Consider the following 26,375-nt stretch of genomic DNA (forward strand, 5'->3'; position numbering starts at 1 on the left):
CAGATAAACGTGAGGTGATGCATTTTGGCAGAAGGGATGGGGGAAGGGATATAGACTTAATGACACAGTTCTAAAGAGTGATGCAGGAACAGAGGGTCCTGGGGCTCCATATGAATAAATCTTTGAAAGTGGTAAGACACATTGAGAGATTTGATAGCAAAGTATATGGGATCTTGGCCTTCATAAGCAGCGGTATTGAGCACAGAAGCAGGGAAGTTATGCTGAACCTTTATAAAGCTCTGGTTAGAACACAACTTAGATTATTGCTTCCAGTTCTGGCCCACACACTTTAGGATAGGTGTGAAAGTCCTTGAAACAGCACAAAGGAGGTTTACCAGAATGGTTCCAGGGATTTCAGCTACAAGTTTTAAGTTGGAAAAGCTGGGGTTGTCTTCCTCGGAGCAAAGGAGATTAAAGAGAGGTTTGATAGAGGTGTACAAGATAACGATAGGTTTAGATAAGATAGACACAGTAAAGCTGATCCCATTAGCTGTTGGTACAAGAAAGAGAGATTGCAAATTTAAGGTTTTGGGAAAGATATACAGGGAAATGTGAAGAACTTTTTTACACAGTGAGTGGTGATGACCTGGAACTCGTTATCTCCGAGGCTGATGGAAACAATGCTTTCAAAAAGGAATTGGATGGGCACCTGATGGAAATTAAACTTACAGTGCTAGAGTGGGGTCTGGGACTGACTGAGTTACTCTACAAAGAACCGGCATGGACTTGATGAGCCTAATGGCCTCCTTCTGTGATGTAATGACCCTATAACTCTGTGACTCTAAGAAAAGAAATTCCTCCTCATCTTCATTTTAAATGGACAACTCCTTATTCTGAAACTATGCCACCTCGTTCTAGATTCCCTCATGAGGAGAAACTCAGCACTTACCCAGTCAAGCCCCCTCAGAATCTTATATGTTTCAATAAGGTCATGCCTCACTCTTCTAAACTCCAATGAGTATAAGCCCAACCTGTTCAACCTTTCCTCATAAGACAAACCTTCAGCCCAGGAATCAACCTAGTGAATTTTATCTAAACTGCTTCCAATGCGAGTATATCCTTAAATAAGGAGACCAGACGGTATGCAGAACTCTATGTGTGGTCTCACCAACATCCTGCGCGTTTGTAGTAAGGATAAATACTTGAAAGGGAAACATTGGTGGGCTATGGTGAAAGAGCTAGGGGAATGGGACTAATTGGATAGCTCTTTCAAAGAGCCAACACAGGCATGATGGGCTGAATAACCTCCTTCTGTAAGATTCTATGGCTTCAGTGTACACGCTGATAGATGTAGGCTGGCCTCATGCAGGTGGGGGTATGAAAGGAAAAGGGGTGCCCACAATGCTATCTCCCAGCAAGAGGCTGCCACTTCAGAAAGAGAAGGAAGCAAGAAAATTGGTGAGAAACAGGTTATTTAAGTAAAATGTACCATTTCCCCCTAGATGAATGGAAGAAGAAAGTGAGTGAATCTTATGCTGCGGTGATAGAAAGACTCGAGGACGACCTGTGTATTAAAGACAATGAACTCCTCGAACTCAAGCACGTCTTCAGGTGAGGAGGAAAAGAACAATATTATTTTGAATTATTTTGGAATTTGTGAGAATCAGATGTCATCCCTGGTTACCTTGGTGCCCTACTTGACCACAAACTGAACTTCTGACTCCATGTGCTCTCCGTCACAGGGTGAAATAGAACAGCAAGGTTGTGAGCAGCCTGTTTCAGCCTGACATAGTGGCTAGGGGACTGGCACTTTGGGTTAAGGATAAGATCAGATTGGTTTGTGATAATTCTCATATCTTAGCATTTAGACAGGACGCTGGGAAATAACCACTTCCCATTCACTGGCCCTATTCCCCATTTAATGGGAAGTGGGAGAAATTGAAAGGGATGATTAAAAATAGGGTTTGATTGCAAATAGAGCCAATTGTATTTGCGCTGTTTTAGGTGTTGAATTCTGGAAAATATCTTTCTTTCCAGTTCAGACGAAGCCTTCAGTAAAGTAAACATGAACTACCGGACAAAGAATGGGTTATCTCTTCTTCATCTCTGCTGCATTTGTGACGGTGAGTCACCTCCAGCCTCAACTATTCCAATGGTCACCTGGTCAGCACCTAATCTCAACCTCTCTGCCTCCACTCCTCTCCCCTCCTCTAAGACACACTGTAAAACTGACCACATTGACCAAGCAAGTGGTCATCTACTCTAATATCTCCTTTTGTGGCTCAGTATCAACATTTGTCTGATAATGCTGCTGGAAAGCATCTTGGGAGATTTTACAAGATTCGCATAATCTTACAGCACACAAGGAGGCCATTCAGGCTATCATGCCTGTGCCGGCTCTTTTAAATAATTATCCAATTAGTCCCACTCCCACTGGTCTTTCCCCATAATCCTGCACTTTATTCCCCTTCAAGTGTTTATCCAATTCCCTTTTGGAAGTTATTATTGAATCTGCTTCCACCGCCCTTTCAGGCAATGCCTTCCAGATCACAACAACTTGCTGTGTAAAAATAAATTCTCCTCATCTCCCCCTCTGGTTCTTTTACGATTCTCTTCAATCTGTGTCCCTCTGGTTATCGACCCTCCTGCCACTAGAAACAGTTTCTCCTTAATCACTCTGTCCAATCCATTCATGATTTTGAAGTCCTCTATTAAATCTCCCCATAACCTTCTCTGCTCTTAGGAGCACAATCCCAGCTTCTCCAGTCTCTCCACGTTAACTGAAGTCCCTCATCCCTGGTCCCATTTTTCGGATGAAATGATAAATCAAGACCCCATCTGCCCTCTCTGGTGGATGTGAATGATCCCATTTCAAAGAAGAGAAGGGGTGATCTCCCCAGTGCCCTGGGGCCAATATTGACCACTCAACCAACGTCGCTAAAATAAACTGATAATCTGATCATTATCACATTGCTGTGTGTAAATTGACTGCCATGTTTCCTACATTACAGCAGTAAGCACACTTGACAAGCATTTCATTGATGCTTTAGAATATTCTGAGCTTATGAAAGGTGATATATAAATGCCAGTCTTTTTTTCTTTTTTATTCTAATAAGTCTCTTCTGTCTGCTCTTCGAGGCCCTGACATCCATCCTAAAGTGCAATGCCTAGATTTGGACACAATACTCCAGCTGGGACCTAACCAGTGATTTATAAAAGTTTATAATTGTTAAAGGCAAGTTGTGTCTGAGAGTTGAACCTTAAAGTTGAAAGTCCCAGAGAGGGGGACTTTCAATCTCCAATCCCTGATAGGATGATTATAATGTGCTCAGTTGCCATTATTGGCTTTTATTCGCTCTCCCCCACCACCACTCCCCAACCCCAGTTTTCCACCAGGATGGTTTTCTCACGATTGTTTCTCTTATTTACTCTTTTTCGGAATGTAAGGCTAACATTTAAAGCCCATCACTAGTTGTCCATGAGAAGTTTTGGCGAACTTCCTTCTTGAACTGTTGCAATCTGTGCAGTGACTTATTTTTTTGAGTCAGTTATGTGTCTTGCTAGATCATTTCAGAGGGCAGTTAAGAGCCAACCCCATTTCTGTGGGCTTGGAGTCACATGTAGGCCAGACTGGATGAGGATGGAATATTTTCTTCTGTAAACAACATATTGAACCAGATGACCCTTAAGACAATTCAATATCTTTAAAGTTTCTTATACTGAGATTACCGTTTAAATCTGGATTCATTTAATTAACCAAATTCATGTCACATGGCAGGTAGTGCAACAGTCCCCTGGGGTCCTGCTCACAAATCGTTTTTCTGTTTTGGAAGCTGGTGAGGGCGCTGGTTCCTCAGGGGAGTGCAGCCAGAGCCAAGTTTGTGACACCATGAACAGCTCGGCTGTTCAGGAGAGAAGGAAGAAGAAAGGAAGAGCTATAGTGATAGGGGATTCATTAGTTAGGGGAACAGATGGGTGTTCCTGCGGCTGTAGACATGAGTCCAGGATGGTATGTTGCTTCCCTGGTGCCAGGGTCAAGGATGTCATAGAGCGGCTGCAGGACATTGTTCTGGGGGACTGTGATCAGCCAGAGAGCATTAGGTAGGAAAGGGAATGAGGTCCTGAAAGCAGACTTTAGGGAGCTAGGAAGGAGATTGAAAAGCAGGATCTCGAAAGTAGTAATCTCAGGATCACTCCCAGTCCCACGTGCAAGTGAGTATAGAAATAGGAGAATTGGGCGAACAAATGTGTGGCTGGAAATCTGGTGTAGGAGGGAGGGCATCAGATTTCTGAGGCATTGGGACCAGTTCTGGGGAAGGACGGTCTACACCCGAACAGGACTGAGACGAGTATCCTCACGGGGAGATTCGCTAGTGCAGCTGGGGGGGTTTAAACTAGATTGGTAGGGGGGTGGGAACCTGAGGGCAAAGTCAGAGCAGGGAAAGAAGCAGCAGAGGTTAAAAAGTGTACAACACAGGAACTTGGCGGTGTTAAAAGGTATATATATATATATATATATATAAAAATGCAAGGAGTATAGCAAATAAAGCCAATGAGCTGAGGACACAGATAGCCACATAGCAACATTACATCATCGCTATAACTGAAACCTGACTTAAGGAGGGGCAAAAATGGCAGCTCAGCATCCCTGGATATAGAGTTTTCAGGCATGATAGGGAAAGGGATAAAAAAGGTGGGGGGGGTAGCATTATTGGTTAAAGAATCAATCGCAGCTGTGAGGAGGGATGATCTACTAAATGAGGCATCAAATGAAGCCATATGGGTTGAGCTCAGAAATAAAAAGGGAGCAGTAACACTGCTAGGAGTGTACTACAGACCCCTAAATAGTGGAAGAGAGCTAGAAGAGCAAATATGCAGACAGATTTCTGATTGCAAAAACAATAGGGCAGTAATCGTTGGGGACTTCAGCTATCCTAATATCAATTGGGATAGGTACAGTGAGAAGGGCACAGTGAGTGCAAAATTCTTGAACTGCATTCAAGAGAACTTTTTTAGCCAGAACATAACAAGCCTAAAGAGAGGGGCACGATTCTAGATTTAGTCTTAAGAAATGAAGTTGGGCAAGTGGGTGAAGTAGCAGTGGGGGACCATATTGGAGATAGTGACCATAATATAGTTGGATTTAGCATCATTATGGAAAAGGGCAAAGATAGAACAAGAGTAAAAGTTCTAAATTGTTGGGAAGACAAATTTTACAAAGCTGAGAGGGGAGCTGGTGAGAGTGGACTGGATACAGCTACTAGAAGGAAAAACAGTGTCAAATCAGTGAGAGGCATTCAAAGGTAAGATTCTATGGGCACAGTGTAGACATGTCCCCACAAAGGAAAAGGATGGTATTGCCAAATCTAGAGCCACCTGGTTATCCAGAAGCATATAGGCCAAGATAAAGCAGAAAAAGAAAGCTGATGACAGTCACAAAAGTCTTAAAACTGTAGGAAGCCTAAAGGAGTATAGAAAGTACATTGGTGAAGTAAAAATGGAAATTAGGAAAGCAAAGAGAGGATATGAAAACATTTTGGCAGGTAAAATCAAAGAAAACCCAAACAGGAGTGTGAAACATTAGACACAATAAGCAAGTGAGAGAGGAAGTACTGGAGAGACTGACATCTTTGAAGGTGGATAAGTTACCAGAGCCAGATGGATTGTACCCCAAGCTGTTGAAGGAAGGCAGGGAGGGACTAACATACCCTTGAGGATCATTTTCCACTCCTCACTAGATACAGGCGAGGTACCAAAGGATTGGAGGTTGGCAAATGTTGTGCCATTATTTAAAAATGGTGCAAGGGTTAGGCCAGAAAATTATAGACCGGTCAGTATAGACTTCAGTGGTGGGCAAGTTATTGGAATCAATTCTGAGAGACAGGATAAACTGTTACTTAGAAAGGCACGGATTAATCAGGGATTGTCAGCATGGCTTTGTTAGGGGAAGATTGTGTCTTATCAACTTAATATAATTTTTTGAGGAAGTAACAAGGAGGATTCATGAGGGTAGTGCAGTGGATGTTGTCTACATGGATTTCACTAAGGCACTTGACAAGGTCCCACATGGCAGACTGGCCAGAAAAGTAAGATCCCATGGGATACAGGGAAAGGTGGCAAGTTGGATCTAAGATTAGCTTAGCGACAGGAAACAAAGGGTAACGGTTGTTGGATGTTTTTGCAAATGGGAAACGGTTGCCAGTGGTGTTCCACAGGGCTCAGTTTTGGAGCCTTTGCTGTTTGCTGTATACATTACTGATTTGGGCATAAATGTGAGAGGTATGATTGGGAAATTTGCAGATGACACAAAAATTGGCCATCTAGTTGATAGTGAAGAGGATAATTGTCGACTCCAGAATGATATGAATCATTTGGCTGAGTGGGCAGAAAAGCGGCAAATGGAATTCAATCCGGAAAAGTGTGAGGTAATACATTTGGGGAGGGCAAACAAAGCAAGGGGGTACTCAATAAATGGGAGTACACAGAGAGAGGTTGAGGAAGTGAGAGACATTGGAGTGCATGTCCACAGGTCCCTGAAGCTGGCAAGTCAGGTGCATAAGATCATAGAGAAAGCATATAGAATTCTTTCCTTTATTGAATGGGGTATTGAATACAAAAGCAGGAACGTAATGCTGGAACTGTATAAAATGCTGGTTAGGCCACAGCTGGAATTTTGTGTACAGTTCTGGTCACCACATTACAGGAAGGACTTAATTGCTTTGGAGAGACTACAGAGAAGATTTACAATAATGCTGTCAGGACTTGAAAATTGCAGCTATGAGGGGAGATTGGATAGGCTGGGATTGTTTTCCTTAGAACAGAGGAGGCTGAGGGTAACCTAACTGAGGTGTAAAAAATGAGGGGCCTAGAAAGTGTAGAGTGTAGACAATAAAGACTCGTTTCCCCTAGCTGAGGGGTCAATTACCAGGGGGCATAGATTTAAGGTGATTGGTAGAAGGATTAGAGGGGACATGAGAAAAACCTTTCACCCAGAGGGTGTGGTTGAGGCTGAAATGCTTAGCTCCTTTAAAAGGTACCTGGATCTACATCTGAAGTGCTGTAACCTGTAAGGCTATGGACCAAGTGCTGGAAAGTGGGATTAAAATGAGTGGCTAGTTTTATTTTCATCTTTTTCTGGCCAGTACAGACATGATGGGCTGAATGGGCCCATAAATTTTCTATGATTCTTCTATGGTTCTAGTCCAGCCCTCTGGGCTACAACTTCAGTAACATAACCACTGTACCAGGTATTTCAATATGAACCATTGTTTCTTAAAAGGCACCAAGTCCCATGTCAGGACTCTGATGCTGAAAGGTCTTCGTCCATCCAGGCTGACGAGGAATGGATTCACAGCACTACATCTGGCTGTCTTCAAGGTGAGTGCAAGAAAGCACTGCTCCTTTGACCAAATAGAGAAATATTCAACCACTCTAGCAAGATTTATATTGGGTTCTCTATGTTTGTGACATGCAAAATGTGTAACATAGGGGCAAGAGGAGGCCATGCAGCCCCTCGAACAAGCTCCATCATTTAAATGGATTATGACTGGTTTGCATCTTAATTCTGCCTACCCGATTTGATTCTGTAACCCTTAATCTCCTCGCTGAGCAAAAATCCATCAATCTCATTTTTGAAATTTTCAATTGACCCCCAGCCTCAACAACTTTATGGGGGAGACAGTTCCAAGTAATGTGAGAGCGACTGCCCTCGACATCGAGGCAGCACTTGACCTACTGAGTAATAGGAAACAGAGAGTAAAGGTCAAAGCTAAAAGCAAAATACTGCGCATGCTGGAAACCTGAAACAAAAACAGAGAATGCTGGAAAAACTCAGCGGGTCTAACAGCATCTGCGGAGAGAAAGACAGAGTTAACGTTTCGAGTCTGTATAACTCTTCTTCAGAAATAAATATGTGATGAAATTTATATTGTTTAAGGGGGTGGAGCAGGTGAAACTGGAAAGAAGGTCAGCTTCAGTCTATCTTTCCTCCCACCACAGTCCCCTTCCCCCACCCCACCCCCACAAGGGGCATCTGTCACTTGTTCATGCTGTTCTTCCCAGAGTGCTTACCCTTGTCCTGCTATTATCATATTCTGCTTTCTGACCTTAATGCCACCATCAGCACCTCCTTTAGCCAGTATCTGTGTCATTAACACCCTCTTTGTCCTTTTGTTCATGACATCTCTGGCAATCTCTCCTTTGCCCCCTCCTACCTATCCAGCTTCACCTGCTCCACCCCCCCTTAAACAGTGTAAATTTCATCACATTTTTACTTCCCTTTAGCTCTGAAGAAGAGTTTTACGGACTCAAAACGTTAACTCTGTGTTTCTTCCCTCTCCACAGATGCTGTTAGACCTGCTGAGTTTTTTTTATAGCATTTTCTGTTTTTGTTGTTGGAGAGATTGGGATTGTTCTCCTTGGAGAGGTGAAAGCTAAGAGGAGATTTGATAGAGATGTTCAAAATCATGAGGGGGCTGGACAGAGTAGATGGGGAGAAACAGTTCCCAATCGTTAAAGGATCAAGAACGAAAGGGCATAGATTTAAAGTGATTTGCAAAAGAGGCAAATGTGATGTGAGAAAAATCTTTTTCACACAGCGAGTGGTTTGGGTCTGGAATGCATGGCCTGGAAGTGTGGTGGAGGCAGGTTCAATTGAGGCATTCAAGAGGGCATTAGATGAATATTTGAATAGAAACAATGTTCAGGGTTACAGGGAAAAAGCAGGAGAATGGCACTAAGTCATGATGCTCATATGGAGAGCCCATGCAGACACAATGGGCCGAATGGCCTCCTTTGACATCATTAAAATTCTGTGATTCTGTGATTCTGGCTCCTTCGACAGCACCTGGAAGGTGCTGTTGAAGGAGCCAGAATCACAGAATTTTAACCCACGACCACTAACATCTAAAAGGACAAAGGCAGCAGACACATGGGAACACCACCACCTGGAAGTTCCCCTCCAAGTCACTCACCATCCTGACTTGGAAATATATCACCGTTCCTTCACTGTCACTGGGTCAAAATCCTGGAACTCCCTCCCTAACAGCACCGTGGGTGTACCTACACCACATGGACTGCAGCGGCTCAAGAAGGCAGCTCACCACCACCTTCTCAAGGGCAACTAGGGATGGGCAATAAATCCTGACCTAGCCAGCAATGCCCTCAGCTATTGAATAAATAAAGTAAAAAAAAATTCCACTCCCCTTTGCATGAACAAGTGCCTCCTGACAATGTACTTGAATGGCCTGGCTCTAGTTTTAAAGTTATGCCCCCTTGCTCTACACTCCCACACCAGAGGAAATAGTTTCACTCATTCTACTTTATCATCTATTTTAATCATCTTAAACACCTTGATAATATTACTCTTTAGTCAGAGGAAAGGAAGAAAGATAAATATTGGCCAGCACAACAGAGAGAATGTCACTCTTCTCCACCCACCTGATAGGGCATACAGGGCCTCAGTTTAACATCATATCCGAGTACTGCCTCCTCCTCCCTCAGTACTGACCCTCTGACAGTGCAGCACTCCCTCAGTACTGACTCCTTAACAGTGCCGCATTCCTTCTGTACTGACCCTCAGATAATACTCAGTCCCTCAGTCCTGCAATCGGAGTACCTTCATGTCTCCGTAGTGGGACTTGGGCCCTTGACCTTCTGACCAAGAGGAGGGAGTGCTGCTCATTGTGCCATGTCTGACATAAAGTATTAAAATTACTCCAAGCTGATAATAGTGTAGAAACATTTACTGTGTGTGTGAGACAGTCTCTTGCTCAGAATCACAGAATCACAGAATTGTTACAGCACAGAAAGAGGCCATTTGGCCCATCATGTCTGCAACAGCTCTCCAAATGAGAGCCATTCTCCTGCCTTTTCCCTGTATCCCTGCAAATTGATTCTATTCAAATAATCGTCTAATGCCCTCTTGAATGCCTTGATTGAACCTGCCTCCACCACAGTTCCAGGCAGTGTATTCCAGACCCAAAGCACTCGTTGCGTGAAAAAGTTTTTTCTCACATCACATTTGCTTCTTTTGCAAATCATTTTAAATCTGTGCCCTCTCATTCTCGATCCTTTTATGAGTGGGAACAATTTTTCCCATCTACCCTGTCCAGCCCCTCATGATTTCGAACACCTCTATCAAATTTCCTCTCAGTCTTCTTCTCTCCAAGGAGAACAGTCTCGACCTCTTCAATCTATCCTCATAACTGAAGTTTCTCATCCCTGGAACCATTCTTGTAAACCTCTTCTACACTCTCTCCAATGTATTCACATCCTTCTGGCACCCAGAACTATACACAGTACTCGAGCTGAGGTCTAACAAATGTCTTATATAAACTCAGCATAATATCCCTGCTCTTGTACTCTATGTCCCTGTTAATAAAGTCCAGCATACTGTATGCTTTATACCAACCCCTGAGGAACTCTGCTCCAAATATTCTTCCAACCCGACCAATATCCATTGACCATTACTCTCTGTTCCCTATTCCTCAGTCAATTTTGTATCCATGTTGCTACTGTTCCTTTTATACCATGAGCAATAACTTTTCTCACAACTCTGTTATGTGACACTGTATCAAATGCCTTTTGAAAGTCCTTGTACACCACATCAACAGCATTGCCCTCATCAACCTTTTCTGTTACCTCTTCAAAAAACTCCAGCACGTTAGTTGAACACGATTCTCCCTTTATAAATCCATGCTGGATCTCCCTAATCACCCCACATTTTTCCATGTGACTACTAATTCTATCCTGAATAATTGTTTCTAGAATCTGAATTAAAACAGACTGGTCTGAAATTACTGGGCTTATCCTTACAACCTTTTTTGAACAAGGGCGTAATGTTTGCAATTCTCCAGTCCTCTGACAACTCCCCTGAGCCTAGGTAAGACTGAAAGATTATGGCCAGTGCCCCTGCAATTCCCTCTCTTACTTCCTTCAATATCTTTGGATGCATCTCGTTCGGTCCCGGTGCCTTGTCAACTTTAAGTGCTGACAGTTTACCCAACAATTCCTCTTTATCAATTTGGAACCCTTCTAGTGACAGAGTTTACTCGTCTGTCACCATGGCCTGGGTAGCATCTGCTTCCTTGGTAAAGACAGATGCAAAGTATTCATTTAACACCTCAGCCAGTCCCTCTGCCTCCATGTGTAGATCCTTTTTTGGTCCCTAATCGGCCCTATTCCTCCTTTTACCACCCTTTTACTATTTATATGCCTATAGAAAAGACTTTGGGATTCCCATTTATGTTGGCTGCCAGTCTTTTCTCATAATCCCTCTTTGTTTCTTTATCTTAATTTCAATCTCCTTTTTCATCCAGGGAGCTCTGGATTTGTTTGCCCTGCCTTCCCCTTTTGAGGGAATATACCTTGACTGTGCCCAAACCATCTCCTCTTTGAAGGTAGCCCATTGTTCAGCTACTGTTTTTCCTGCCAGCCTTTGTTTCCAGTTCTGTTCTCGCTCCATTGAAGTCGGCTCTCACCCAGTTAATTACTAGATGGATACATGTACGCTGCTCTTTAATAATGTTAACCCAGATCACAATTTTAGACTGTCGAACCTTCATGCCCTCTAAATAAAAAAGGAAGAATGTCCAGGGCTACAGTAAAAGAGTGGGAGAATGGAATTGGGTGAGTTGCTTATTCAGAGAACCGGCACAGACACGATGGGCCGAAGGCCTCCCGCGCTGTAACAATTCTGTAATAAATGAAATCAGTTTGATTCTGTGGACAAACAGGGATTTTGAGTGATAGGAACACCGGCAGCTCCTGAGGCTGATTTGAAAACAGATACTAACAGAATTCGAGGTTTTGTCACAAGAGGTGTTGAATAATCAAGGTACGGTGGTGTTGTGGTTCTGTAGTGATCTAGAGGAGGGAACATTACTCGTACCTGAGCAACAACTAATGTCACTCCTGGGGACTCCACGGCTTTGAGATGGACATTGTTGAGAATCTGACAAAGCAAATTGTTTGTTGACCTGCAGGACAATGCAGAGCTGGTCACTGCGCTGCTCCATGGGGGCGCCGATATTCAGCAGGTAGGCTATGGAGCCCTCACCGCTCTTCACATTGCGACCATTGCTGCAAACAATGAGGTAAGGATTCACTCTCGAAACAAAAGCAGCTAGCATTTATACAGCATCCTTAACATAGTAAAATTGGTGGTCATATCTTCAGCTGCCTGGGCCCTAAGCTTTGAAACTCCCTCCCTAAACCTCTCTGTCTCGCTATCTCTCTCTCTCCTCCTTTGAGACGCTCCTTAAAACCTATATTGACCAAGCTTTTCGTCACCTGTCCCGAATATCACCTCATGTAGCCCAGCGTCAAATGTTGTTTGATACTTGCTCCTGTGAACTAGTTGGTACATCTTAGTGTATTAAAGATGCTGTATAAGTGTAAGTTGTTACATGTTTTATCTGACCGTTTGTGTGTGTTTGAGGAAACAGCCAAGTTCCCAGACTATAAATTTGCTCCTCCTGATGGCCTAAAAAATGGCTCCAATCAGTAACGATGTCCATGAAACTACTGGATTGTTGTAAAACCCCGTCTGGTTCACAAAGGTCCTTTAGGGAAGGCAATTCACCATCCTTACCCGGTTTAGACTATGAATGACTCCAGATCCACAGCAATGTAATTAATGATTTAACTGTCCCCTGAAGTGGCCTAACGAGACATTCGGTCGTATCCAAGAGGATGGCTTTTTTAAAGAAGAATTATTCTTTCGTGGGATGTGGGTGTCACTGCCAAGGCCACCGTTCTTGTGGCCCATCCCTAACTGTCCTTGAACCGAGTGGCTTGCTGAGCTATTTCAGAGGGCAGTTTAGAGTCAACCACATTGCTGTGGGTCTGGAGCCACATGTAGGCCAGACCGGGTAAAGATGGCAGATTTCCTTCCCGAAAGCCTCACCACTAGTAGCTGTTTTTCTGCCAGCCTTTGCCAGTGATGCCCACATCGCATGGATGAATAAGGGAAAAAACAACATGCTCTAAACTCCTCCATCAATTTTTCAGGGCAACAGTTAAATTTCTCTCCTGAGTCCCTCTTTTAATCTTCTCTGGTTATTTTCCACAGACGGTTGACATCCTATTACAACATGGAGCCTTTGTCAATGTGCAGGATGCTGTCTTCTTCACACCTTTACATATTGCTGCTTATTTTGGTCACGAACAGGTAACAGATTAACTGAGCATGAGTAACCGGTGAACAGTTTATTATGTAATCTTAAACAGATGAAGGCAGAATGCTGAAGTAAAGCAAAGTTATACTTGGCCACACTGACACAGAAAGGTATCATTGCTATTTAAACTTGTATCGAACCTTGGTTAGAGCACACACGGAGTTCTGGGCATAGGTCTAGCCTCCATCTTATCAAAAAAGGCCACAGAGGTACTGGAAAAGATGCACAAGGATGGGACCAAAATGACTGGTTTTTACCATCAGGAAAGACTGAACAGGCTGAGATTCTTTTCCCTAGGAAAGAAAAGATGAGGGGTGACCTGACAGAGGACCTTAAAATTATAAGCAGGGTTTGATAGGGTCAACATAGACAAGCTGGTTACACTTATTAAGTTCAGGAGAAACTTCTTTACCACCGGTGAAGTGGTAAGAATGTGGAACTCACTACCACAGGGAGTGTTTGAGGTGAATAGTACAGATACATTTAAGGGGAAGCTGGATAAACACATGAGGGAGAAAGGAATAGAACAATATGGTGATGGGGTGAGATGAAGGGGGGGAGCGGGAGGAGGCTTATGTGGAGCACGAACATCAGCATGGACCAAGTGGGCTGAATGGCCTGTTTCTGTGCTGGAAATTCTTTGGATTTCAAGAGGAAATTGGATAAAGAACTGCAGGGAAAAAAATTGCAGTGCTTCAGAGAAAGTACTGGGGAGTGGGACCAGCTAAGCTGCTCTTGCAGAGAGAGCTGGTGGTGGGCTGAATGATCTCCTTTTGCACTGTAACTAATCTCGGATTCTCCAATTCTAACTCTATGTAACAGACTCTGTGCTGGGGATGCTCTTGCTTTTCTCAGGTAACCAAGCTGCTCCTGAAGTTTGGGGCTGATGCCAATGTTAGTGGGGAGGTAGGAGACAGACCACTGCATCTTGCTTGTGCCAAAGGGTTTCCGAACATCGTCAAACTCCTGCTGACCGAAGCCAGCAAGACAGATGGTGAGACAACACAACTAGGCTATCGAACAAATATTTAGCGCCTTTTCTAATATGGCCACTTAGATGGATGAGGATGAGAGATTTTTGGGTGCGAAACTTTTGAAGGGATGTGGGATTAGTGCAGGATTTTGGAATTGAGACAGAAGACCAACCATGGTAGAGTAGGCTTGAGGGGTTGTATGGTTTACTCCTGCTCCAATTCTTATATCCTAATGTTCATATGCGTGTAGTAGGGTTAGAGTGTAAAGGGTCTGTTATCTCTGAGGTGGAGTCCAGATCAAGGGGGAAGGACCTTAACAGCAGAGCCAGGCCTCTCAAGCGTGTTGTCAGGAACCATTTCTTCACACAAAGGGGAGTGGAAATCTGGAGCTCACTCAGTTATCATGGATTGACCTCAGCATTCATTAGCGTCTTATTCTAGAAAAGATTGGGCTGGAAGCAATGGTTTTTTTGTTGAAAATACATTTACTTACACACTAACTATTTACAAAGGTTAAATAAGACCAAGACATAGTGGAGCTACTCTCTAAGCTGCTTCTCAGTCACCTTCTCTTAGTGAATGACATTACTCACTGATGTGACCAGGTGTGTAGATGAGGGTAATGCATTTGACATAGTTTACTTGGACTTCAGCAAGGCTTTTGATAAGGTCCTGCATGGGAGACTGATAACGAAGGTAAGAGCCCATGGGATCCAAGGCAATTTGGTAAATTGGATCCAGAATTGGCTGAGTGGCAGGAAGCAGAGGATGAAGGTCGAGGAGTGTTTTTGTGACTGGATGCCTGTGTCCAGTGGAGTCGCACAGGGATCGGTGTTGGGTCCCTTGCTGTTTGTGGTACATTTAAACGATTTAGACTTGAATGAAGGAGGGTTGATCAGTATGTTCGTGGATGACACGAAAATTGGTGGGGTGGTAAAGAGTGAGGAGGATAGCCTTGGATTACAGGAGGATATAGACAGGCTGGTCAGATGGACTGATCAGTGGCAAATGGAATTTAATCTGGATAAGTGTGAGGTGATGCACTTGGGCGAGATAAACAAGGTGCGGGAATATACAATGAATGGTAGGACCCTGGGAAGTACTGAGGATCAAAGGGACCTTGGTGTGCATGTCCAAGGTAGTGGGACAGGTAGATAAGGTGGTTAAGAAGGCATATGGGATACTTGCCTTTATTAGCCGAGGCATAGAATATAAGAGCGGGGACGTTATGCTGGAACTGTATAAAACACTGGTTAGGCCACAGCTAGAGTATTGCGTGCAGTTCTGGAATCCACATTATAGGAAGGATGTGATTGCACTAGAGAGCGAGCAGAGAACATTTACTAGGATGTTGCCTGGGCTGGAGAGTTTTAGTTATGAGGAGAGATTGGATAGACTGGGGTTATTTTCCCTGGAGCAGAGGAGATTGAGGGGGCACATGACTGAGGTGTATAAAATTATGAGGGGCATAGATAGGGTAGACAGGAAGGAACTCTTCCCCTTGGTGGAGGGATCAATAACCAGGGGGCATAGATTTAAGGTAAGGGGCAGGAGGTTTAGAGGGGATGTGAGGAAGAATTTTTTCACCCAGAGGGTGGTGGGAATCTGGAACTCGCTGCCTGAAAGGGTGGTAGAGGCAGAAACCCTCATAGCATTTAAGAAATATTTGGATGTGCACTTGTGATGCCATGGCGTACCAGGGTATGGGCCTAGTGCTGGAAAATGGGATTAGAATAGTTAGGTACTTGTTTGACCAGCGCAGACCCGATGGGCTGAAGGGCCTTTTTCTGTGCTGTAGAACTCAACGACTCTATTACTGTGACATAGCTCCTCACACATGCTCAGTAGCTATCATTAGAGTTAACCCTTTACAGTCTCTTCCCCAAAAAGCTGTTAAGAGTTAGGGGTCAATTCAAGGTGTCAAAACTGATTGAATAGATTTTTGTTAGACAAGGGTACTAAGGGTTACGGAACTAAGGTGGTTAAATGGAGTTAAATATAGGTCAGCCATGATCTTATTGAATGGTGGAACAGGCTTGGGGGACTAAATGTCTTCCTCCTATTCCTTTGTTCTATTTACTCTGCACAGCTGAGAGTTTGGTGGTGTAGAGGAGCACAAGATTGGCACTGTTCTAGCAGCACTGGGGCTCTCAACTAAGTGATCAGTATCACAGATCAGGTCTGGGTCAGGATGGGATTATGGTTGGGATGGGGGTCAGGGCCACTTTCAGGTAGGGTTCAGATTCATTGTAAGGTTCAGTTTACTGGTCATGTCTGATTACACAGTCGGTGCCAGGGGTCAGACCCAGGAGGTCAAGTGATCAGGTTGGGTCAAATGTTGAATCTGGGATTGAGGTCTGGCCCTCTAGTAAGTAATCACTCTAACATTGTCAGTGAGGATGTTGGCCGGAATGTCTCAATAAACTTCCATCTCCTCAATATGAGTTGGTACACAAGAATTCCCACTTTCACCAACTGTGCTGCATCAGTCTAACCCAAATTTCCCAGAGCCAAGAACCTCAGGTTTAATCTCTTCACAGCTACATTAATCTTAATATCATTCTAAAATCTAATGGGAAATTCAACGATGGCCTAATGAGCTGATATTCCAAACTGTGGTAAAGATGAATTTCACTGTTTTATTTCCAACACTACTAACCAACGATTACCTCTAATTACATCGGCAATAAATCTAACCAATGATTATCTCTAGTTATATCTCCAACACACTAACCAATGGTTATCTCTTGTTATCTGATGACCTCAGTGAATGCTCAGGACAACGAGGACCATTCGCCCCTCCATTTTAGCTGCCGCTTCGGGCACCATGAAATCGTGAGGTACTTGTTGCAAGGCAACTTTGATGTGCACCCCCATGCGGTGAATATCTATGGAGATACACCTCTACACCTGTAAGTTGGTTGATTCATCCTCTTCATCATTGCCTTGATTATCATAAAAACTAATGGACAGGGTCAAAAAATAACCAAAAAGGCTCATATGGAATATTGGCCTGTATCTCAAGAGGGCTACAATACAAAGGGGTGGAAGTGATGTTATAGTTTTCTAAAGCTTTGGTCAGATCCAGTATGGAGTAACTGGGTTCAGTTCTGGGCACCGCACCTCAGGAAGGGTATCTTGGCTTTGGGGGAGTGCAGAGCAGATTCATCAAAATGATACTGGGGCTGATAGTTAAATTATGAGGGCAGATCAGGCTTGGATTCCACTGAGTGAAGAAGATTAAGAGGTGATTTAATTGAGTATTTAAAATGATTAAAGGATTTTATAGGGAAGATAGAGAGAAACTATTTCCTCTGATGGGAGAGTCCCAGAACAAGAGTTTAAAATTCGGACCAAGCCATTCAGGGTGATGTCAGGAAACACTTCTTCACACAAAGGGCTGTGGAAATCTGGAACTCTGTCCTCCCAAAAGCTGCGGAGATCAATTTGAAAATCTCAAAACTGAGGTTGATAGATTTTTGTTAGGTAAGGATGGTAAGAATTACACAATCAATGCAGCTGAATGAAGATAGGATAAGCCATATCTTGGAGCAATAAATATAAGATAGTCGCCAATAAATCCAATCGGAGAATTCAGGAGAAACTTCTTTACCCAGAGAGTGGTGAGAGTGTGGAACTCGCGACCACAGGGAGTATTTGAAGTGAATAGTATCGATACATTTAAGAGGAAGCTGGATAAACACATGAGGGAGAAAGGAATAGAAGAGTGGGAGGAGGCTCGTTGGAGCAAAAATGCTCTCGAGCTGAACGACCTGTTTCCCTGCTGCAAATATTATGAAATTCTATGTAATGGTAGCATACTTTTGCTACTTTCCTAGATTTGTCTTTAATAGACTTGAGCTTGAGTTATTGCTGTTTTTGATCCTCAGGGCTTGTTACAATGGTAAACTGGATGTGGCCAGCGAACTCATCCAACTATCGGGGACAGAAAGCTTGACCAAGGAAAATATCTTCAGTGAAACCTCTTTCCACAGGTAGCTTACCTTTAATGTAAAGTGCCTGCTCCTTTGCTGCACACTCATTCTGTTTTCATATGAGCAAGAATTGCCTGAGATTTAATCATTACCATCTTCATTGTAGCTCCTGCACTTATGGAAAGGACCTTGAACTGGTCAAGTTTCTGATCAGCCAGAATGCCATGAGCATAAATCATCAGGGAAGGGATGGACATACTGGTAAGATTTGACACATTGTGCAACTGGGTGAGGGGTAAATTGTTAAGAAGAATGTCACATACTCCAAGGGAGATGAGAGTCTCAGTAGAGTGGAGGAGCAGAGGCATGTGGGGGTTACACATGCATGAATCTCTCAAAGTAGTAGTGCAGGTTAACAAGGACATTAAGAAAATGCAAACCGAGCATGAGGGTTCAGCTTTAGATGGATAGAATTGAAAAACATAGAAGTTATACCGAATTTGTATAGAACCTTGGTTAGACCACATTTCGAGTACTGTGAACAGTTTTGGCCTCCCTATTATCAAAAAGGATATCGATGCACTGGAGAAGATGCAAGAAGATTTACAAGGATGATACCAGTGCTGGGAGATTATAACCATCAGAAAAGATTGAACAGACTGGGACTCTTCTTTCTCTAAAAGAGAAGGCTGAAGGGTAACCTGGTTGAGGTCTTTAATTTTATGGAAGAATTTGACAGGGTAAACATAGAGAAGATGCTTTCACTTGCAGGGGAGACAAAAACTAAAGGTCATAGATAAAAGACGGTCACTATGAACCCAGTCAAGAATTCAGGAGAAGCTTCTTTACCCAGTGAAATGGTGAGAATGTAGAACTCACTCCCACAGGGAGTGGTTGAGGTGAATATTACATATACAGTTAAGGAGAAAATATAAATACATGAGGGAGAAAGGAATACAAGGACATGCCGATAGGGTGAGATGAAGGGGGGTGGGAGAAGATATGAACAAGGAGCAGGTGTAAGCCATTCAGCCCCTCGAGCCTGCTTCACCATTTAATAATATCATGGTTTATCTGATAGTAACCTGAAATCTGCATCCCACATACCGCCGATATTTTAAATGGGCGACCCCTTATTTTTAAACAGTGACCCCTAGTTCTAGAGTTTCCACAAGAGGAAACATCCCCTCCATAGCCACCCTGTCAAGACCCCTCAGGTTCTTATATGTTTCAATCAAGTCGCCTCTTACTCTTCTAAACTCCAGCAGATACAAGCCCAGCCTGACCAACTTGTCCTCATAAGACAGCCCACCCATTCCAGGTATTAGTCTTGTAAACCTTCTCCGAACTGCTTCCAATGCATTTACATCCTTCCCTAAATAAGGTGACCAATGCTGTACACAAATGTGGTCTCACTAGTGCCCTGTACAACTGAAACATAACCTCCCTACTTTTGTATTCAATTCCCCTCGCAATAAATGATAACATTCTATTAGCTTTCCAAATTATTTGCCATACTTGCATACTAGCCTTTTGTGATTCATGCACTAGGACATCCAGATCACTCTGCACCTCAAAGCTCTGCAATCTCTCATCATGTGGAGTAGAAATACCAGCATGGAGCAGTTAGCTATAAATACCAGGTACTTCTTTGTTTCCACTTTTACCTGGATTTCTGGAAGCCACTTGATAGGCTGTTGAAAAAGTTAAAGGCTGGTGGGATTAATTGCAGGTTACCTTGGAAAAATGCTCTGATTAGTGGAATGAGATCAATAGTTGAAGGCAAAAAAATTACAGGGCTATGGGGAAAGATTGGGGAGTGGGAGTAATTGGGTATGATGGACTGAATGGTCTCGTTGTGTGTTGTAAGATTCCTGGATTCTTTAACCATATAATTGGGATGTAATACCTTAGACTGTGGGGAAAGGGCAGTAATGATTGAAGTAGTTACTGCAAATGTACGATGAACTAAAATCCTGTTAACATTGTTAGCAGAGGAATAGAATTTAAAAAATGGCAGTTATGGTAAACCTTTACTAATCACTAGTAAGACCTCAGCTGGAGTATTGAGCCCAATTCCTTGCAACACCCTTTTGGAAGGATGCCAAATTCTTGGAGAGTGTGCGGATGATATTTATCAGAACTGGACCAGGGATGAGGAACTGCGGTTAATATGGAGAGATCGGAGAAGCTGGGGCTGTTCTGCTTAGAGCAGAGAAGGTTCAGAGGAGATTTAATAAACACGTTCAAAATAATTTGATAGAGTTAAAGAAACCGTTTCCAGGGTATTGGGGAAACACACTGGGTATTGGGGGAATCACATTGGGTATTGGGGGAACACACTGGGTATTGGGGAATCACACTGGGTATTGGGAGAACACACTAGGTATTGGGGAATCACATTGGGTATTGGGGGAACACACTGGGTATTGGGGAAAACACTGGGTATTGGGGAAAACACTAGGTATTGGGAAATCACACTGAGTATTGGGGAATCACACTGGGTATTGGGAAATTACACTGGGTATTGGGGAATCACACTGGGTATTGGGGAATCACACTGGGTATTGGGGAATCACATTGGGTATTGGGGGAACACACTGGGTATTGGGGAATCACACTGGGTATTGGGGGAACACACTGGGTATTGGGGGAACACACTGGGAATTGGGAAAACACACTGGGTATTGGGAAATCACACTGGGTATTGGGAAAACACACTGGGTATTGGGAAAACACACTGGGTATTGGGGGAACACACTGGGTATAGGGGGAATCACACTGTGTATTGGGGAACACACTGGGTATAGGGGGAATCACACTGGGCATTGCGGGAACGCACTGGGTATTGGGGAATCACACTATGTATTGGGGGAACACACTGGGTATAGGGGGAATCACATTGGGTATTGGGGGAACACACTGGGTATTGGGGAATCACACTGGGTATTGGGGGAACACACTGGGTATTGGGGGAACACACTGGGAATTGGGAAAACATACTGGGTATTGGGAAATCACACGGGGTATTGGGAAAACACACTGGGTATTGGGGGAACACACTGGGTATAGGGGGAATCACACTGTGTATTGGGAAAACGCACTGGGTATTGGGAAATCACACGGGGTATTGGGAAAACACACTGGGTATAGGGGGAATCACACTGGGCATTGCGGGAACGCACTGGGTATTGGGGAATCACACTATGTATTGGGGGAACACACTGGGTATTGGGAAAACACACTGGATATTGTTGGAACACACTGCGTATAGGGGGAATCACACTGGGTATTGGGGGAACACACTGGGTGTTGGGGAATCACAATGGGTATTGGGGGAACACACTGGGTATTGGGGAATCACAATGGGTATAGGGGGAACACACTGGGTATTGGGAAATCACACTGGGTATTGGGGAATCACACTATGTATTGGGGGAACACACTGGGTATTGAGGAATCACAATGGGTATTGGGGGAACACACTGGGTGTTGGGGAATCACAATGGGTATTGGGGAATCACACGGGGTACTGGGGGATCACACTGGGTATTGGGGAATCACAATGGGTATTGGGGGAACACACTGGGTATTGATGAATCACCATGGGTATAGGGGGAACACACTGGGTATTGGGGAATCACAATGGGTATTGGGGGAACACACTGGGTATTGGGAAATCACACTGGGTATTGGGGAATCACACTATGTATTGGGGGAACACACTGGGTATTGGGGAATCACAATGGGTATTGGGGGAACACACTGGGTGTTGGGGACTCACAATGGGTATTGGGGAATCACACTGGGTATTAGGGGAACACACTGGGTATTGGGGAATCACAATGGGTATTGGGGGAACACACTGGGTGTTGGGGACTCACAATGGGTATTGGGGAATCACACTGGGTATTAGGGGAACACACTGGGTATTGGGGAATCACAATGGGTATTGGGGAATCACAATGGGTATTGGGGGAACACACTGGGTATTGGGGAATCACAATGGGTATAGGGGGAACACACTGGGTATTGGGGAATCACAATGGGTATTGGGGGAACACAATGGGTATTGGGAAATCACACTGGGTATTGGGGAATCACACTATGTATTGGGGGAACACACTGGGTATTGGGGAATCACAATGGGTATTGGGGGAACACACTGGGTGTTGGGGAATCACAATGGGTATTGGAGAATCACACGGGGTACTGGGGGAATCACACTGGGTATTAGGGGAACACACTGGGTATTGGGGAATCACACTGGGTATTGGGGGAACACACTGGGTATTGGGGAATCACACTGGGTATTGGGAAAACACACTGTGTATTGGGGAATCACACTGGGTATTGGGGGAACACACTGGGTATTGGGAAAACACACTGAGTATTGAGGGAACACACTGGGTATAGGAGAAACACACTGGGTATTGGGGAAACACACTGGGTATTGGGGAAACACACTGGGTATCGGGAAAAAACACCGGGTATTGGGAAAACACACTGGGCATAGGAGAAACACACTGGGTATTGGGGAAACACACTGGGTTTTGGGAAAACACACTGGGTATTGGGGAAACACACTGGGTATTGCGGAAATACACTGGGTTTTGGGGAAACACACTGGGTATTGGGTAAACACACTGGATATTGGGGAATCACACTGGGTATTGGGGGAATACACTGGGAATTGGGAAAACACAATGGGTATTGGGGGAACACACTTTGTATTGGGGAATCACAATGGGTATAGGGGGAACACACTGGGTATTGGGGAATCACAATGGGTATTGGGGGAACACACTGGGTATTGGGGAATCACAATGGGTATTGGGGGAACACACTGGGTATTGGGAAATCACATTGGGTATTGGGGAATCACACTGGGTATTGGGGGAACACACTGGGTATTGGGGAATCACAATGGGTATTGGGGGAACACACTGGGTATTGGGGAATCACAATGGGTATTGGGGGAACACACTGGGTATAGGGGACACACACTGAGTATTGGGGAATCACAATGGGTATTGGGGGAACACACTGGGTATTGGGAAAACATACTGGGTATTGGGGAACACACTGGGTATAGGGGGAATCACACTATGTATCGGGGGAACACACTGGGTATTGGGAAAACATACTGGGTATTGGGGAACACACTGGGTATAGGGGGAATCACACTATGTATTGGGGGAACACACTGGGTATTGGGGAATCACACTATGTATTGGGGGAACACACTGGGTTTTGGGAAAACACACTGGATATTGGGTGAACACACTGCGTATAGGGGGAATCACAATGGGTATTGGGGGAACACACTGGGTATTGTGAAATCACATTGGGTATTGGGGAATCACACTGGGTATTGGGGGAACACCCTGGGTATTGGGGAATCACAATGGGTATTGGGGGAACACACTGGGTATTGGGGAAACACACTGGGTATTGGGGGAACACACTGGGTATAGGGGACACACACTGAGTATTGGGGAATCACAATGGGTATTGGGGGAACACACTGGGTATTGGAGAAACACACTGGGTATTGGTCAAACACACTGGGCATTGGGGAATACACTGGGTATTGGGGAGACACACTGGGTATTGGGGAAACACACTGGGTATTGGTGGAACGCACTGGGCATTGGGAAAACACACTGGGTATTGGGGAAACACACTGGGCATTGGGAAAACACACTGGGTATTGGGGAAACACACTGGGCATTGGGAAACCGCACTGGGTATTGGGGAAACACACTGGGAATTGGGAAAACACACTGGGTATTGGGGAAACACACTGGGCATTGGGGGAACACACTGGGTATTGGGAAAACACACTGTGCATTGGGGAATCACACTGGGTATTGGGAAAACACACTGGGTATTGGGGAAACACACTGGGCATTGGGGGAACACACTGGGTATTGGGGAATCACACTGTGTATTGGGGACACACACTGAGTATTGGGAAACGCACTGGGCATTGGGGAATCACACTGTGTATTTGGGGACACACACTGGGTATTCGGGAAAACAATGGGTATTGGCGGAACACACTGGGCATTGGGAAAACACTGGGTGTTGGGGAATCACACTGAGCATAGGAGAAACAAACTGGGTATTGGGGAAACACACTGGGTATTGGGGAATCACACTGGGAACTGGGGGCACACACTGGGCATTGGGGAAACACACTGGACATTGGGGAACACACTGGACTTTGGGGAACACACTGGGCATAGGAGAAACACACTGGGTATTGGAGAACACACTGGGTATTAGGGGAATCACCCTGGGTATTGGGGAATCACACTGTGTATTGGGGAATCACACTATGTATTGGGGGAATCACACTGGGTATTGGTGGAACACACTGGGCATTGGGGAATCTCACTGGGTATTGGGGGAACACACTGGGTATTGGGGGAACAGATTCGTCATTGCGGAAACACACTGGGTATTGGGGAACACACTGGGCATTGGGGAATCTCACTGGGTATTGGAGAAACACACTGGGTATTGGAGAAACACACTGGGTATTGGGGGAACACACTGGGTATTGGGGAATCACACTGGGAATTGGGGGAATACACTGGGTATTGGTAAAATGCACTGGACATTGGGGAACACACTGGACATTGGGGAACACACTGGGCATAGGAGAAACACACTGGGTATTGGGGAACACACTGGGTATTGGGGGAACACACTGGGTATTGGGGGAACACACTCAGAATTGGGGGAACACACTGGGTATTGGGGAATCACACTGGGTATGGGAGAAACACACTGTGTATTGGAGAAACACACTGGGTATTGGGGACACACACAGGGTATTGGGGAAACACACTGGGCATAGGAGAAACACACTGGGTATTGGAGAAACACACTGGGTATTGGGGACACACACAGGGTATTGGGGAAACACACTGGGCATAGGAGAAACAAACTGGGTATTGGGAACACACTGTGTATTGGGGAAACACTCTGAATATTGGGGAAACACACTGGGAATTGGTGGAACACACTGGGCATTGGGAAAACACACTGGGAATTGGTGGAACACACTGGGTATTGGGGAATCACACTCAGTATTGGGGAAACACACTGGGTATTGGGGAAACACACTGAGTATTGGGGAAACACACTGGGTATTGGGGAAACACACTGGGTATTGGGGAAACACACTGAGTATTGGGGAAACACACTGGGTATTGGGGAACACACTCGGTATTGGGGAAACACATTCGGTATTGGGGAACACACTGGGCATTGGGGAATCACACTGGGTATTGGGGAATCACACTGTGTATTGGGGAATCACACTGGGAATTGGGGGCACACACTGGGCATTGGGAAAACACACTGGACATTGGGGAACACACTGGACTTTGGGGAACACACTGGGCATAGGAGAAACACACTGGGTATTGGAGAACACACTGGGTATTAGGGGAATCACCCTGGGTATTGGGGAATCACACTGTGTATTGGGGAATCACACTGTGTATTGGGGGAATCACACTGGGTATTGGTGGAACACACTGGGCATTGGGGAATCTCACTGGGTATTGGGGGAACACACTGGGTATTGGGGGAACAGATTCGTCATTGCGGAAACACACTGGGTATTGGGGAACACACTGGGCATTGGGGAATCTCACTGGGTATTGGAGAAACACACTGGGTATTGGAGAAACACACTGGGTATTGGGGGAACACACTGGGTATTGGGGAATCACACTGGGAATTGGGGGAATACACTGGGTATTGGTAAAATGCACTGGACATTGGGGAACACACTGGACATTGGGGAACACACTGGGCATAGGAGAAACACACTGGGTATTGGGGAACACACTGGGTATTGGGGGAACACACTGGGTATTGGGGGAACACACTCAGAATTGGGGGAACACACTGGGTATTGGGGAATCACACTGGGTATAGGAGAAACACACTGTGTATTGGAGAAACACACTGGGTATTGGGGACACACACAGGGTATTGGGGAAACACACTGGGCATAGGAGAAACACACTGGGTATTGGAGAAACACACTGGGTATTGGGGACACACACAGGGTATTGGGGAAACACACTGGGCATAGGAGAAACAAACTGGGTATTGGGAACACACTGGGTATTGGGGAAACACTCTGAATATTGGGGAAACACACTGGGAATTGGTGGAACACACTGGGCATTGGGAAAACACACTGGGAATTGGTGGAACACACTGGGTATTGGGGAATCACACTCAGTATTGGGGAAACACACTGGGTATTGGGGAAACACACTGAGTATTGGGGAAACACACTGGGTATTGGGGAACACACT

The 26,375-nt window shown here is 44.7% G+C and overlaps 1 protein-coding gene across 1 annotated transcript in view; it reads left to right on the forward strand.

Moving 5' to 3' along the window:
* Nucleotides 1-26,375, forward strand: part of tnni3k (TNNI3 interacting kinase) — a 142,893-nt gene that overhangs the window by 6,796 nt on the left and 109,722 nt on the right. Inside the window, exons 2-10 of the mRNA XM_041207854.1 lie at nucleotides 1,443-1,551; nucleotides 1,978-2,063; nucleotides 7,220-7,317; nucleotides 11,925-12,035; nucleotides 13,013-13,111; nucleotides 13,974-14,112; nucleotides 16,860-17,004; nucleotides 17,983-18,087; nucleotides 18,194-18,288. Of these exons, the coding sequence (XP_041063788.1) occupies nucleotides 1,443-1,551; nucleotides 1,978-2,063; nucleotides 7,220-7,317; nucleotides 11,925-12,035; nucleotides 13,013-13,111; nucleotides 13,974-14,112; nucleotides 16,860-17,004; nucleotides 17,983-18,087; nucleotides 18,194-18,288 (987 nt within the window). The remainder of the gene's footprint in view (nucleotides 1-1,442; nucleotides 1,552-1,977; nucleotides 2,064-7,219; nucleotides 7,318-11,924; nucleotides 12,036-13,012; nucleotides 13,112-13,973; nucleotides 14,113-16,859; nucleotides 17,005-17,982; nucleotides 18,088-18,193; nucleotides 18,289-26,375) is intronic.

The sequence above is a fragment of the Carcharodon carcharias genome, chromosome 16 (genome assembly GCF_017639515.1).
Source record: "Carcharodon carcharias isolate sCarCar2 chromosome 16, sCarCar2.pri, whole genome shotgun sequence".
NCBI lineage: Eukaryota > Metazoa > Chordata > Chondrichthyes > Lamniformes > Lamnidae > Carcharodon > Carcharodon carcharias.